The following is a 17,012-nucleotide window of genomic DNA, read 5'->3' as shown; positions in this document are numbered from 1 at the left end:
ATGTTTGCATGGATTTCAAAAATCCCGATGTTGTTTTTTTTACACAAAATCTATATAGATAAACAAAAAAACACACCTAATGTGAGATAAAAAAGGCGAACCTACATTTTCAAATTCATGTTATTTTTTGCAAAAAGGAAACATTTTTGAACAGAACCATGATTGTTTTTGTAAAAAAAAAACGAGAAATGGTAAAGCAATTTAAGCATTTTGTCGTTTAACATCCTGGAAATATCCTTCCTTCAACTTTGTTTTTTTTTTTTTTTATTTTTTCTTCTGAAAGGATAAAGCCTCTCTCTCCTATAAGACCGATGGAATCGTGCGGATAGTAGGAAAAAGAAACTAGTATTCATTGTTTTGCTTAGCAGCACGCGCTGTCAAGAGGCCTTGTTGTACGTTTTCTGATATTGTTACACAGAACACCATAAGACCAAAGACCCTGCCTTGTAACTATATGTAAGCATAATAAAATGAAGCACAAGGACCATTAAAACAGGCTCTCAAGTTCAGAAACAGTTTATTAAAGGATATTTATCCATTCAGAGAGAGTATTCAGTTTTTGAATTGTCGGTAGGTCGTCGTCGTCGGAATCCTCGGTGTGTTCGTGTCTTTGTTGTAAAGTTGCTGTTCTAAGCTAAAGCTCTGAGATGCACATTGGCAGCGATTCAAGTGGAAACACAATCTCCTATCATTTCTCGTTCTTCGAAAGTGATAGAGAAGGGAGGGCATTCTGTGGAATAGTGAAGGCTTTGTAAATTGTTAACAGCCGCTCCTTGTTGGGATGATTTTTCTTTTTTTTTTTTATTGTTGTTTTAATTTTATTTTACTCTTTTCCATCTATATCGTTCTTGTTTATACGGCGTTAAGAGAGTTTCTGAACCTATTGCACGATTGGCTCGAAGTGTTTAATCAAAATAAAAAAAAAAAAAATGAATTGAAGTGTTTAACATGACATTATGTGGATGTCAAAGTTGGGTTTATAGCATAGTCGATCATAGTAGTATTCGACAAGTTTAGTGCTTTGTGGAATTGTTCAAGTTGAGGACTTCAATTTGTTCTTGACTTCGATAATGGGATTGTCATGGTTTAAAGGAGTTCTCACATTGAAAGGGATGTGATGAATATGCGGGCTGTCATAAACAGGAAAAGTGTGTGTTGTTGTCAGTTTGGATGCTGTTAGCTCGTATCGTACGTGACCAGCTGATGTCGGGAGTTAAGTGAATTATATGGCGAGTAGGAGAGAACTTAATGAACTTTTAAAAGTTTTTTACTATCTGGCTGCTTTAGATGATAAACTACAAAATTAATTAATTTTTAATCTAAAATTATAATGTTTTTTATTAACCTACAATGAGAAAATGAAAAGATACGTGTTAATTTTAATTATATTAACTTCATCCCGAAAATAATTCAAAAATATCTTTAGATCAAAAGAATTGTCTTGGATATTTTCAAAGAAAGAAGTTCAGCAAATTTTGAATGCCAAATGATGACAAATTTAAAAACCCTGGACTTTTGGTACTGAACTAGGTATACCTAAGGAAAACCTATCTAACATTTTCTAAAATTTTTTCTACATTTTTCAAAAAAAAAAAAATTCTGCCATAATTAAATAAAGCCTGAACTACATCAAAACACAAAGTCAAAAAAGTACAAAAAAGTAAACAAAGCTCAAAATATAAAAATCACATGTATATTTACCTGACATCTATTGGAAAAAAATTAACAAAAAAAGCTCTTTTGTTTTTTTTTTTGAAATTTCAAATAAAAAAAAAATTGAAAAAATAAACAAATTACAGTCAACTCCATCTAAGTCGAATTGTTACAGGACACGAAAATTGGTTCAAGTTGGAGCGAAATTCGACTAAGAGGAATCTATTTAATCTTTTTGCTGCACGCGGTTTCATTAAAAACGGTAGAAAATTTGAGTTAGAGGAAAATTTGACCTAAAGGAAGTACGACTTATATGGAATCGACTGTATTTGAAATTTCAATTGTTTGTCAAAAGAGCTTTTTTTCGCAAAATGACAGGAACTATGTGATCGAAGAGCTATGTACCTTACGGAAAGGATATAAAATATTGTTTGAGTGTATTTGTTTTTAAAACTTTGTGAAAATTGAAAGCTTGGTCTTGTTCAAGCTTTTTGAATCGAATACTTTTTTAAAATGAAAGAGAGATATACAAACAAGCTACTAGGGAGAAGAAGAAAAAACATCGTGTTTACTTTTTTGTTCTTTTTTGACTTTGTGTTTTGATGTAGTTGAGGCTTAACACTCAAAAATGAAATTTCGAAATATTTAACAAACTTCAAAAAATTGATTTTTCAAAAAAAAAGTTTAAAATAATATTTAAAAATCCAAAAATATGTATGTTTTTAAAAATTTTCAAAATTTTAATATTACGGTTACTTAAACTATTTTCGTTGAAATTGGGTGAGTCGAGTACGTGATGGTGGCAATGGTGCAGTGGATGTAGTACTTGACTGCTAACCTGAAGGTTGTGGGTTCGAGCCCTACCTCAGGCAGCATTCTTTTCTTAATCCCCCAGCTTGGAAGCCACCCGTGGGACTATATGAGATAATAATCATCTTATTCTCAATTCACTGTACCAACAAAAAAAAAAATCTTTCCTATCTTTCTATTCCTTCTAACTAGTGCCGTGCAGTTGCATTTAAAAGACCTTAGGTCTTACAGGCATAAAGTTAAATTATTATTATTATTATTAACTAAAAAAAAAAAACCGTTCTATGGCAGGTACCGGTAATAAAGGTTCAAAAAAACATTTTTTTAAATTAAAAAATTGGGTCTTGTTTGACACATTAAACACAACAATTTCAATTAAAATTACTTATTTATTTCCTTTATATGGCAGATACCGTTAGTTTTGGTCCTAAAATAAAAATTTCAAGTTTTCCCTAGGAAATCACCCAAAGCTGTTGACTACCGAGTTTCAAGATAATCGCTTTACTAATTTAGGCTATGGCTCAAGATATACTGTAATTAAAATAATTTTCTTTTCAGGCGAAACAAAAAAATGTATAGGGGCCAAAATACTATTTAGTGTCTAAAAAGTTGTCTCTTTTGACAGTGAATTTTGAAAAAAAAATATGGATATTTTTATCAATATATGTTCATATATTTTAGTTGACATAGAATGGATAACTTTAATCTATTATAAAATAACATTTGCACATTTGCCAATTTAGACACATTCCCAATACAGGAAATGGTAACGGAGTTACGAATAACAGAGTTACGCGCGACAGAGTTACGGCCGTCAAAGTTACGCGAAACCGAAGTTACGAAAAACTAGAGTTACGAATTCTAAAGTTATGTTAAGCTATGACATGTGATTTTTGGGTTGGCAACAATTGCGAGGAACGATATAGAATTATGGAAATACAAACCAGAGATTAACATTTTTCTCATTGGTCAGAACTAAATGAGTTAAGCGCAAATGGGTGTTATTTAATCTTGTAAAATTTTGATTGGATAGGTATAGATATACAAAGTAGGTTTTACAAAATACGCTATGAATAATTATATACAGGGTGTCCCACAGTCACCGCCCCAAATGAAAACCATGGATTCCTGAGGTCATTTTAAGTCGAAAAACTTAAGAGGTAATTTTCTCGTTTTCGTCCCGTTTTCGAGCTACCACGGTTTTTATGATTTTTTCTCTTTTGTCCTTTAACTGGCCTTATCTTTGCCAAACTACGTTTGATTTGAAAGATTTTTTTTGCAACCAATCAAGAATTTATTGCAGTTTAAGTTTGTCTCAAATCTTTTTTTTCTGCGGACAACCGTTTCTCCACAATTTTGCATCAAACACAACTTTCTTCGTTTTTTAAGTTGTTTTTTACACTTTTATATTATTTACGTCAAAAAAACACGTTAATGAGTATTATTTTTTTGTGCTTTTTATTAAACCCCAGTTTATTTTCATAAAAAAAATAGGTTTTATTTCATAAAAAAGGCTACTGAAAGTAATTAAAAAAAAAATAAACAAACTGAGTGAATTAAAAAAAAAAATAATTTTTCAATACAAAATTAATTTAAATGAATTAAAACTTTTTCTGAGCTTTATCTATTTGTTCTTTTCTTAACCACAATTGCTCAGAAAAAGTTTTTAATTCATTTAAATTAATTTTTTATTTAAAAATAATTTTTTTTTTCATTCACTCAGTTTGTTTATTTTTTTTAATTACTTTCAGTAGCCTTTTTTATGAAATAAAACTTATTTTTTTTTATGAAAATAAACTGGGCTTTAATAAAATGCACAAAAAATTTATACTCATTAACGTGTTTTTTTGATTTAAATGATATGAAAGTGTAAAAAACAACTTAAAAAAACGAAAAAAGTTGTGTTTGATGATAAATTGTGGAGAAACGGTTGTCCACAGAAAAAAAAGTTTTGAGACAAACTTAAACTGCAATAAATTCTTAATTGGTTGCAAAAAAAATCTTTCAAATCAAACGTAGTTTGGCAAAGATAAGGCCAGTTAAAGGACAAAAGAGAAAAAATCATAAAAACCGTGGTAGCTCGAAAACGGGACGAAAACGAGAAAATTACCTCTTAAGTTTTTCGACTTAAAATGACCTCAGGAATCCATGGTTTTCATTTGGGGCGGTGACTGTGGGACACCCTGTATATTAATAGAAAAAAAAAATACGTAGGTGCAATACCTATTAGTTGGACAAATAAGAAGTTAATTTCAATTATGTCCCCCAAACTTAAATAAGTATACTTATGTTTTGTTTTCTATTTCAACGTTTTTGCGATCTTCTGACAATAACAAAACCATATGTATATCTATACCTATCCAATCAAAATTTTACAAGATTAAATAACACCCATTTTCGCTTAACTTATTTAGTTCTGACCAATGAGAAAAATGTTAATCTCTTGTTTGTATTTCCATAATTCCATATCGTTCCTCGCAATTGTTGCCAACCCAAAAATCACGTGTCATAGCTTAACATAACTTTAGAATTCGTAACTCTAGTTTTTCGTAACTTCGGTTTCGCGTAACTATGACGCTAGTAACTCTGTCGCCCGTAACTCTGGTATTCGTAACTTCGTCGGTTTCACCCCAATACAGATAGGTAAATGTTACACATACACCCCAGTGACCCAGTGCAAAGTACATATCTCATTAAATATCATGTGTTTTGACAGATTTTTTTTCCTTTGATGTTTTAGTATATCTCAAAGTAGAATAAAAAGGGCAGTATTGTTAGGAAATTTTAAAACATGTTTGTTTAATGGGTCTAGGTTTCTTACCATCTCACAAACGATTAATAATTTTTTTCAGAATTATAAAAAAAAAATTGACATTATCTCAGAATTTTAGTTTCAGTGCCTTTCTTAGAATAATAAACGGGCTAGGGGCAGTCAGAATTTTCATCCTAAAAGCATGAAATTCTAGAATTTGCTTTAGGCTTTAGTTGTTGCACTAAAAATTCTATTTTTATAAACCGTAAAAACATGCATTTTATCAAATTAAATTATTCTGATAACAAAAAAGTGACTGGCACTAAGATTGATCTTTTGTCTCCAATACCTACTTATGAAAGTTCTATTATAATGTAGGTATCTTTCCAACATCTTCATAAATGGAAAGTTTTCAATCAAAATTTTTAACGTCCTGGAGCTTTTAAAAGTTCAAACTCTTTCCTTTACTTTTTCAACTATAAATTAAACATCTAAACGGATGTTTAATAAATAAAATAAAATTCAAAAACATTAAAATTGATAGATTTTAAGATTAATCATTCGAAGATTAGATAAATAAAATGCACGACTGGGGTCGCACGTACTTGCTCTTGCAGTTCAAAGTATCGTTATCTTAAATAGCTATTGGAAATTTAAGATTTTGTTTAGTCGAGAAAAAAAAATCAAAAAATAAAGTTACAAGTTAAAAAAATTAAAATTAAATTTTTTTTTTCAAAAACTTAAAAAAAAAAAATTTTCAAAAACTTTTTTAATTTTTTTTTTTTAATTTTTGACACTTCAAAATTATGTCTGTAAATTTTGAATAAAATTAACTCATGTTTTGATGAAATATATGAACTTAAAAAATATGTTAATTTTTGAAAAACGGCAACGCCATATTTCCGTTCTCCGAATTTTTTGAGAAAAACTAAAAACGCAGTTTTGTTAGAATCAATAAGAGTATTGCGCACAGCAAATTTAATCGAAATCGTTAGAGCCGTTTTCGAAAAATTTGCAATACCTCGAAAACGTTATATGGGAGATATGCGTTAAAATGGAGATATTAAAAAAATAAAAAAAACGGACCTAGGGAATTACGTAAAAATCATCTGTACCAAGTTTCAAGCAAATCAATCCATCCGTTTAGGCCCTAGCTTGATGTACAGATGGACGTACAGACGCACAGACGCACAGACCGACGGACGGCATGACGAAAACCACTTTTTTGATCTTCTCCATAATCGTAATGTTGGTTTTGATTAAAACCTCGATTTTTTTTTTCTACACGAAACCAATACTTGCCCTATAGAGCAAGTAAAAAGAGAAAAGGATCTTGAATGGTATAGTGAAGACATTTAAATATTTCAAAAAAATGTATATGGTATAATTCCAGCAGACAGTTATTTTTCTTCCCTTAAATGTATGTCCATATATTTTTTTAAATATCCTCTTTATCCTTCTTATGGAAATAAATTTGTACAAATTTGTAATTCTTTTCAAGGAAAAAAAAAAAAATATATTATTTCTAAATTTGTCTATTTTTCTTCTTCTTTTCAGATGTCGTTTCATCCTTTTTCACAACCGACCCAACTCACAATTTCAACAAAAAATCCTCACGAAAATAGAATAATATGTGGACTTCTTTAAAAGAAAAGGGTTAACCCTCTTTAAAAAAAAAACGATACAAAATAGAACCCCCAAAAATATTCAACAGCAAATAATTCTCATTAAAAATTCAAAACAACAAAATCAGAGAATAAGAAAAAAAAGATGTCTCTGCGTCATTTAACAAAAAGAAGTCAAAGTTAACAGTTTTGTCAGAAGAATAAAAAAAAAATTATTGTAAAATATTCAAAAAACCAAAACCATTAAATTCTGCAAAAAAAAAACAAAACGTAATAGCAAAAACCCTTAACAAAACCACAAGAAAAATAAATCAAAATCTCTTCAATTAATCAAAAATAAAATGAAAAACAACAGAAACTCTTAATAATTCAGCAAAAGTTCGTAACATGCCAGAGAAATGTATTGCTGCAGCAGCAACACTACTTCCCCCATAATCAGTGCTGCCAATCCTTGCGGAGTAAGCTGCTCCAGCAACTGTCGGAATTAAAATTAATTACAAAATCCTTGGGAAACTGCATGAAAAATATCAAAAAATACTGGCCAAAGGATGTCCTGATAAATTACCACCACTCATTTGCTAAAAAACTTACGGCAAAATAACAATAAATTTCTATATATTTTTCACCTTCTCTCTCTGTCTCTCTCTCTCTTCGTCTTTTTGTGGCTTCAAACATTCTCTTGAGAATCGAGAAAACTTTTCAACTGTAACGAGGGGTAAAGTCAGCGGGCAGCAGGAATGAAGGGACCGGACTATCCACCACCCACATCAAGGTGACGGCATTTTGAAGAGGCTCCTCAAAGTCTTCGTCGTGTTCGTCGTTCGTTTGCTCCCGTCACCATCGCACTGTTCCGTCACGCCGTCACGCCATAAACAACAATCACCGCAAAGTTTTTTGGACACACGAAATAGGCTTCCTCTCTCTCTGTTTTCCCAGGACACACAAAACGAGCCAACTCGCAAACCCACAGAGCCACATGAAAAATGTTCTCGAATGGAAACTTTTTTGTTTACTTATTCATCGTTTCGGTACAACTGCATCTAATTTCAGCCGAGACAGCAACCATCCGCCGCACAAATATTTCACAAAATGCCACATTCTCGACGACCAGCAGCGCCACCGAAGACTTATTAACCAAAAACAACAACAACGAGCTGGACAAAAAGAGAATTTCATTTATGGCCGCCGCCACTACCGCCGCCGCCGACGATGACGACAAACCGGATGTGAACTATAATCTACTTAAAAATAATCACACGAAATCAAATCGACGACGCGAAAAGTCTCTTCCCGATGACGACGATCGACGAGTCCTGGCAGCAGCAGCCACTCCCTCTTCGATGGATGCTGCTGCAACAGGATTCCGGATTGAACTCTCCCAAGGGAATATTGAGGAACTTCCGGAACCGATGGCTCTATTCGGGATGGGCAAGTCGTCTGCATCGGCAACGTCATCTGGCGGTGGACATCATCATCACTCATCTAGCCACCATCGAACTCCGGTAGTGGCGGCAACAGATGGCCTTCTGAGTGGGCCACTTCCGGTGTTCCCAGAGCGCAGTGATGCAGTTTATTTTGTTGTTGCTGTGATTGGTGGTGCCAAAGTGTGGAGCCGCACTCTGGCGAGGTGCCTGATGGAGATGGGGCCACCATTTGGGAGTCCTTTGGGCCCACCGCTGCGACCGTTGTATGTGGATTTGCCAGCTAATGGAAAGTAAGTGCATATAACTAATTCAAGGGTTTGTATATATTTTATAATTTAAAGGGCAGACACGAGGGGGTAATAAAAATCATCCAGTTTGTGTGCGCGAATGGGGATTATAAAAATATAGAGTGAATGGTTTTTTTCGGTGGCGTAAAAACACAAATTTTGTGGGCGTAGAGGTTAGAGGTTTTTGTCATTTTTTAAAATTTTATTGTGGTTAAGGTATTCTATGAATTTTGATTTTTCACCCTCGTGTGTGCATAATGGCATAGACGTTAGTTTTGCAAAGTCCTTTGGGGGAGACAAATTGAATGATTTAGATGAAGTTTGCAAAAGTTGTGGTATTTTTTTTTAAGCGAAGCATGACCGAATGAATGTTTTTCGATGTGGTTAAATAGTTTCGAAAACATAAAGTTGTTTCAAATTTCGTACGGTTTTTTTTTTTTACTGAGATTAAATTTTTCTCGGAAAAATGTTCAATGGTTTAATGGTTGTATCTAAGTTCCAACGAACACACGAAATTCGGTAACAATAAAAGAGAATCCAAATATCGCTAGTTTCTTTAAATAAGGTTTCTTAGTACCAATTTCTTAGTCACAACTTCGTTTACTAAACTAAATTCTTCAATATTCAGAAAATTGTCATCCAGTTTTTTTTTTTTTCATTTATTTAGAAAAAGAAATGTCTTAGGCAAAAATTTTGCTGAACGAAAAAAAGTTACTCATACACCACAGTGACCGTTTAAGTTTAAACTTTAAACTATTGATACACAATAAAAACCTTTGGGATTGTAGCAAAATATTATAGCAAATGGGCTTTGTTGATTTTTCATAGCCTTTTTTTTTAATGCTAAAATAATGTTGTTGATACATATCTCATGGAAAAACGTCAAAACAATTTCTAGACCTTAAAAATAAAAAATAAAACGCACGACTGGTTCGCACGTATTTCCTGTTATCATAAAACTTTCTTGAATTTTAAAGCTTATTAGGTATAATAATGCCTAATAATACCTATATTTTTAATTTTGTCATTAAAAAAAGTTTAAAAACATTAAAAGTTGTTTTTGAAAATACGAGAACACCCTTTTAAATAGTTTTAATTTCCTGAAATGTGTGCATTTAAGAAAAAATTCTAAAAAATTTTGGAACTAAGCTATAACGTTTTGTTTGAACGTTGTACACGTGTTGGGGCTATGACAAAATGATGATACCCTAACGACGAATACTTCAAGAGTGTGTGTTTAAGCGGCTATATTCCGCCTGAGGCATTCCTCTATTTAGATAGTCGGGGGCTTGTACAGGATAGATTGGAAGTTCCGCTAATCTACCACGTCGGGCGAAGAACCGTGGACAGGCGACTGCTGTATGACAGAGACATCCTCGCACTAGGCGGAGAAGGGCACCTTCGGTTCAGTAGGACTGTGTCCGATCGGGACCGAAGAGATAGGGTAAAGCAGGAGAACCAGTTTTGGTGGCTTAGTAATGGTATTCATGTATTATAGGTAAAAGTGGTCTTCGTTTTTTATGCCTTGGCCGGCTTACATAGTTTTAGGTGTTTAGTTTTAAGTAGGGACAGTCGGGGTGGCACAAAAAAAAAAAAAAAAAAAAAACAAAAAAAAAAAACAAAACAAAAAAAAAAAATAAAAAAAAAAAAAAAAAAAAAAAACAAAAACAAAAAAAAAAAAAAAAAAAAAAAAAAAAAAAAAAAAAAAAAAAAAAAAAAAAAAAAAAAAAAAAAAAACAAAAAAATACAAAAAAAAAAAAAAAAAAAAAAAAAAAAAAATCAAAAATTGCTTGCTGTGGCTGTTCTAGTTTTTTAAGTAGTTTTAAGTAGTTTAAGTAGTTTAAGTAGTTTTAAGTAGTTTTAATTAGTTTGTAAGTTTTAAAATAAAAAAAAAAAAAATGATATGAAACCAAGTTTTTTTTTTTTTAAATTATTTCTTGGTAAAAATAAAAACCATTAAAATATTAGTATTAAAATAGTTATAAGGCCGAAAGGCATTAGAATTAAGAAAAAAGAAGTATAACTTAGAGTGCCCGTATAGGGCCAGTAAGTTAGTTGTAAGTAATTGATAAGTAGGCTAGTTTTTATGAATTTTTTGTCTAGCTTTAAGATAGTTTTAAGTTGATGAATAATAAAAAATGAATTTACAAAAAAAAAAAAATGATGATTTTGGGTAGGGAAAATTTTTTTTGACAATTCTAAAGGTGCCAGGTGAAAAATGAGGGAAAAAAATCAGGCAACTATTACGGTTTTTTTCCCACACTCTGCGTTTCGAAATATGAATTTTTGAAAAACACCTTGTTTTTTAGGGGTATTTTTGGGTAGTTTTTGATGTTTAGCTTTTTTTTTGGAGCGTTCAAAAAAACTCAAACTTATACGACATGTAGGTTTTGGCCTAATTTAAAAAATTGGAATCGTTTAATGAGTTTTGACTGAATAACGGAAGAAACAAGTTTTAAACAAACGCGTTTTTTGATCAATTTTAACCGATTTTCATCGTTTTTTTATTTTTATCTTTTTTTCTTTAATAGATACAGGAATAAAGTAATAGAGTAATGATAGACCATGACCACGACTAAATGTGTGCGAAGTTTCAATCATTTTCGTAAACACAATTTTGAGATAACGGTAAAATAAAATTTTAGAATTCAACAGGTTATAACTTTTGACCAAGAGCAGATAGAAATTTTATTAAACTTTTATGAGCATCCTGCTACAATTACCTTCTATTTGGTATATCACACATAACGGTAGACTAACTACAAGCTACACAATGTTAAATCAAGAAACTTGCGAAAAACCTCAAAACACTAGTGGAGATCTGTTGCCCCCCGAACAGCCACCAGTGTGGGAAGTACCGTAATCTCAGTCTGGAATTTCGACATGGTTGACTTTAAAAAATTCTAACTTCTCATGTAGGCATCTTTGAAATGAGATTGATACGTCATATGAAAGGTGAAATAATAAGCTTTCACATGGTATATATTTTTTATAGGTTATCAAACAAAAAATTGATTCCATAGCGTGAGAACATAAAAATAAATGTTTTTTTTGCTTTTTTTAATGAAATTTGATCGAGTTCAAAAAATTCTAGCTCCTTTTTTAGATGTCTCATAGACCTAATCGATATATATATTTTGTGCTAAGACAATAAGCTTTCAGATGGTATAAAATTTTTTGTAAAAATTCATGTTTTTTTTTTTTGCTTTTTTTGATGAAAATGATTGTTTTCAATAAATTATTTTTATACTTTTTGCGCATTGTAAAAATTAAAAAATGGTTTTATTCTTAAGAAGAATAACTTGGCTTTTAAATTGCATAATTTTTTTTGTAAGCTTTTAAAATAAAAAAAATAATATAATGAGAAAATAAAAAAAAAGGTATTTTTTTTAGCTTTTTCTTGTAAATTATGATTGTTTGAAAAAAGTAAACGCTTCAATTGACTCATTTTAAACAAAAGCACACAACCTGTTTTCTGACGACGTTATCACGTAAAATCATCGTCCGTAAACCGGCTTTACAGACTACCTCTTTTTTTTCAAATAACCAAAATCTAAAAAATTCAAAATTTGTTAATTTTGTTTTTTCAGTGTAAAAATTGTCCTTTTTTCGAAAGTTAGAACTTATTTGTATTTTGTTTTTAATCAAAATCGTTAGAACCGTTTTTGAGTAAAAGATATTTTTCCATTTTACTCATATGGCAAGTAGAGAAGAGTGGGGCACTTTTTTAACATGGGACACATTTGAACACTACCTATAAAATTTTAGTTTTTCAATCTATTTTAAAAGTAATTCGATATTTTAAACTGTTAACATCATATCCATAAGCGTTATAGTAGCAATTACTTCCGAACTAATCTAGAAATATTTTTGTTTCTAAAGTTGGCAACCTGCCTTTAGAATTTTTAATAAAATATTTTTTTTTACATTTTGCATCGAAAAACAAAACTGTTTTTTAAGAAAAGGTGCAAGTTTTTAATTGCTGACGAAGCTAGTCAATTGTAGTAGAAAATTATGAAAAAAAAAAGAATTTGATAAAATTCCTTACTTTGTGGTTGGGGTGAACGAAAACGTTAGATTTTGAAACTAAAAATACACTGAAAAAAAAAACATAATATTTTATGAACTAGTTGCAATAGAATTTTTTTCTAAAGTTTTTTTTTATAAGTTATCTTATAAGAAGCTAAAATGAAGATTATGTGGTTATTTGGTTATATCTATGCATTCATGTTTATCTGTTCCATCATAACTACTGAACTACTTATTGTAATTTAAAAAATGAAGTACTTATGAAAGCGTCTTGCTTGGCTGCTGTCTCGCTTCAGATAAAAAATTGTTTCTTTTTTTTCATTACAAAAATTAGTTTTTGTTGATCTATACCAACAAGCTTCCTCTAACTTTTCCGTTCTTTGCCAATCTCTCTACCAAACCTATCTCAACAAAATGCAAACCAGTCTCATCACTGAACCAAAACGTTTCTATCAATTTATAAACATAAAAAGAAAATCTGATGGTCTTCCTTCTACATTTAATTTCCTTGACACATCTTCCTCTGATCCCAAAATAATTGTTAATCTCTTCGCTACCTTCTTTAGTCAATCCTATACCACAAATCCTAATGAACCCGACCTTGAATACCACAAATTTCTTTCAGATAGTCCTCACACGTCTCTGTCTTCCGTTAACATTTGTCCCCTGACCGTCCATGAAAAGTTAAACTCACTGAATGATGAATTTTCTCCTGGTCCCGATGGCATTCCATCAATATTACTTAAAAAATGCGCTACTGCACTCTGCGAACCCCTCACTAATCTTTTTCAACTCTCGCTTTCTCAGTCTGTCTTTCCTTCTCTGTGGAAAGAATCCTTTATTTTTCCAATTTTCAAAAAGGGTTGTAAGAACCAAATCTCAAATTATAGACCGATTGCTAAACTCTCCGCTATCCCCAAGCTTTTTGAATGTATAGTGTATGACTCCCTTTATTTCCACTCCAAATCAATTGTTTCTCCACTTCAACACGGCTTTTTAAAGGGAAGATCCACCACGACTAATCTTACTCAGTTCGTCTCCACAACACTCATGGCAATGGAAAAAGGTTACGATGTTGATGTTATAACTACTGATTTCAGTAAAGCCTTCGACAAGATCAGTCACAAAATCATCTACACTAAGTTACAAGCCTACGGTTTTCCACCATCGTTCATCAAGTGGATCAAATCTTACCTCGAGAACCGTATTTACAAGGTTGCTTTCAGAAACGAAGAGTCTGATCCGATCCTCGCCTCCTCTGGTGTTCCCCAGGGTAGCCATCTCGGTCCTCTTCTTTTTGTACTTGCCATTAATGACGTCAGTAGAATCTTTTCGTTCTCAGATCTTTCCATCTACGCAGACGACATTAAAATCATAAAAGTAATTACATCATCTCATGATTCTTTACTGCTTCAACTAGACCTAAATTCTTTTCTTACCTGGTGTAGCAAAAACTTTCTTGAACTCAATGTTAATAAATGCCAATCCATGACCTTTTCCCGTAAACGCTCACCTTCTACTCCTCGAATCTATCACTTCCGTAATATACCTGTCCCTACCGTTTTCTCAATTTGTGATCTTGGGGTAACATGTGATAGAGAGTTAAATTTTCGCTCTCATATTGACAATATTATCGCGAAAGCAAATTCCACCCTCGGATTTATCAAACGATGGTCTAAAGAATTTTCTAACCCGCATGTTACCAAATCTCTTTATACCACGTACGTCAGACCTATCCTCGAATACGCTAGCCAGGTTTGGTCTCCCTTCCAAATCACTCAATCCCTTAGAATTGAAGCTGTGCAGAGGAGATTCCTCAGGTTCGCTTTGCGTAATTTACCTTGGTCCGACCCCTTTTCTTTACCCCCTTATGAAGACCGTTTGCAACTTATTAGCTTATACCCCCTTTCTGAACGTCGTCGTATCGCTGGCATTATCTTCGTATATCAGCTTATCATTGGAACGATAGATTCTCCGGCGTTACTTGAATTTATTAATATTAATACCAACCCACGAAACCTTAGAGCTGTCCCATTTTTCCGCCTCCCTATTCACCGCACTAACTACGGCCATTTTAATCCAATGAGCAGAATGCTTCGGCTTGCCAATGCAGTACAAGATATTTTCGATTTTTCCCTTAGCTCCCCTTCCCTCAGGAGAAGACTATACAATTTACCCTCCATTCATCAATCTATAGAATTAATTAATTTTTCAACTAGCGAGTATATTTTTTGTATATACTTATTCAAATATGTACATATTTCTTATATATTTATCTTTTTTTTTTCTGTTTTTGTTTAATAATTATTAATTTATAAATAATTACTTTGTAAATAGAATCTAAGTTATCCGCTTGCAATAAGCTAAATAAATAAATAAATAAAATAAATAAATATATTTTGCCTGTAAACGAACAAAATACCTATTTGCACAGAAAATTATAAAATAAATTTCGAGAACGTCTGAAATTTCATATCCAAACTAAGTGAGATTAAAAAACAAAAATCCTCCGTCATTTTAAAAGTATTTGGCCTCAAAACAAAGTGCAAAAAACTATAACCTATATAAACCAACTTTGAATATTAATACAAGATAATCGCATCCATCTTATAGCCTTTAACCTTTTTTTTGTTTGCTAGCAAGTTTATGTCCTTTTGTTTACAAATATGTCAACTTTGTTAGCTTACGATTTTAAAATGTGCCCCCCATCAGAAATATTAAAACAACAAGATTCAAACTTTGTTTATTTTCAACACACACCAACCAGCCAAAGCCCACAAAGTCAAAGTTTTTCTGGCACCAATTTTCTGGATATTTTTTTCTAAAGTTTTTGAAGTGAAAACTTCTTTAGTATCGTAGTGATTTGAAACAAAATGAAACGAAAACGCGACACGACTTCAACTTGTTATAACTTTTTTGTTTTAATAGATAGATGAATGAAATTTGTACTGTAGATAGGTAATTAAATAAATTATAATTGTACAAAATTTCAATTAATTTCATATTCAAAATTCGGAGATAACGGTAAAAAGATGTTCTTTTCCAACACACGTTATATCTTTTGATCTAGTGCACATACAAATTTGATTTAACTTTGATACGCATGCTGATAACATAACCTTTTATTTGATATATCACACATAACGTTACGTGCTCTAAAAGTTACACAATCTTAAATTGAAAAAAAATTAAAAATACTTAAAAAAAACTGTGGAGATCTGTTGACGATGACCAGCTACCAGTGTAGAAGTACCGTAATCTCAGTCTGGAAATTCGACATGGTTGACTTTAAAAAATTCTAACTTCACTTGTAGACATCTTTGAAATAAGATTTATGCATCAATATACAAGTTGAAACAATAAGCTTTCACATGGCATAAAATTTTGTATAGGTTGTCAAACAAAAAAATTGATTTAATAGCATGAGAACAATAAATAAATTTTTTTTTGCTTTTTTTTATGAAATTTCATCGAGTTTAAAAAATTATAGCTCTTTTTGTAGATGTCTCATAGACCTTATCGATATATATATTTTGAGCTAAGACTAAAGCTTTCAGATGATATAAAATTTATATAGGTTGTCATATAAAAAACATGGATTTGAAGGTGATAGAATAAAAATAGGTAGATTTTTTCTATTTTTTTTTTTTTGCAAGAAAAATGATTTGTTAAGGTTTCACTTCTACCACGTGTGAATTGCACACATTATTTTTTTTTTTTATAAGTTATCTTATAAGAAGCTAAAATGAAGATTATGTGGTTATTTGGTTATATCTATGCATTCATGTTTATCTGTTCCATCATAACTACTGAACTACTTATTGTAATTTAAAAAATGAAGTACTTATGAAAGCGTCTTGCTTGGCTGCTGTCTCGCTTCAGATAAAAAATTGTTTCTTTTTTTTCATTACAAAAATTAGTTTTTGTTGATCTATACCAACAAGCTTCCTCTAACTTTTCCGTTCTTTGCCAATCTCTCTACCAAACCTATCTCAACAAAATGCAAACCAGTCTCATCACTGAACCAAAACGTTTCTATCAATTTATAAACATAAAAAGAAAATCTGATGGTCTTCCTTCTACATTTAATTTCCTTGACACATCTTCCTCTGATCCCAAAATAATTGTTAATCTCTTCGCTACCTTCTTTAGTCAATCCTATACCACAAATCCTAATGAACCCGACCTTGAATACCACAAATTTCTTTCAGATAGTCCTCACACGTCTCTGTCTTCCGTTAACATTTGTCCCCTGACCGTCCATGAAAAGTTAAACTCACTGAATGATGAATTTTCTCCTGGTCCCGATGGCATTCCATCAATATTACTTAAAAAATGCGCTACTGCACTCTGCGAACCCCTCACTAATCTTTTTCAACTCTCGCTTTCTCAGTCTGTCTTTCCTTCTCTGTGGAAAGAATCCTTTATTTTT

At 31.7% G+C, this 17,012-nt stretch overlaps 1 protein-coding gene across 3 annotated transcripts in view; it reads left to right on the top strand.

Annotated features, from left to right (window-relative positions):
- The first annotated feature begins 6,963 nt into the window (after positions 1–6,963).
- The window catches only part of LOC129921359 (uncharacterized), a 115,468-nt gene continuing 105,419 nt past the window's right edge, over positions 6,964–17,012 (top strand). For all 3 annotated transcript variants that reach the window (XM_056003155.1, XM_056003154.1, XM_056003153.1), the window contains exon 1: positions 6,964–8,554. In XM_056003155.1, coding sequence (XP_055859130.1) covers positions 7,824–8,554 — 731 coding nt within the window. In that variant the 5' untranslated portion in view covers positions 6,964–7,823. The remainder of the gene's footprint in view (positions 8,555–17,012) is intronic.

Source organism: Episyrphus balteatus, chromosome 1 (assembly GCF_945859705.1).
Source record: "Episyrphus balteatus chromosome 1, idEpiBalt1.1, whole genome shotgun sequence".
Classification (NCBI taxonomy): Eukaryota; Metazoa; Arthropoda; class Insecta; order Diptera; family Syrphidae; genus Episyrphus; species Episyrphus balteatus.
Note: the sequence above shows the minus strand (reverse complement) of the source record. Positions and strands in the feature narration are given on the sequence as shown.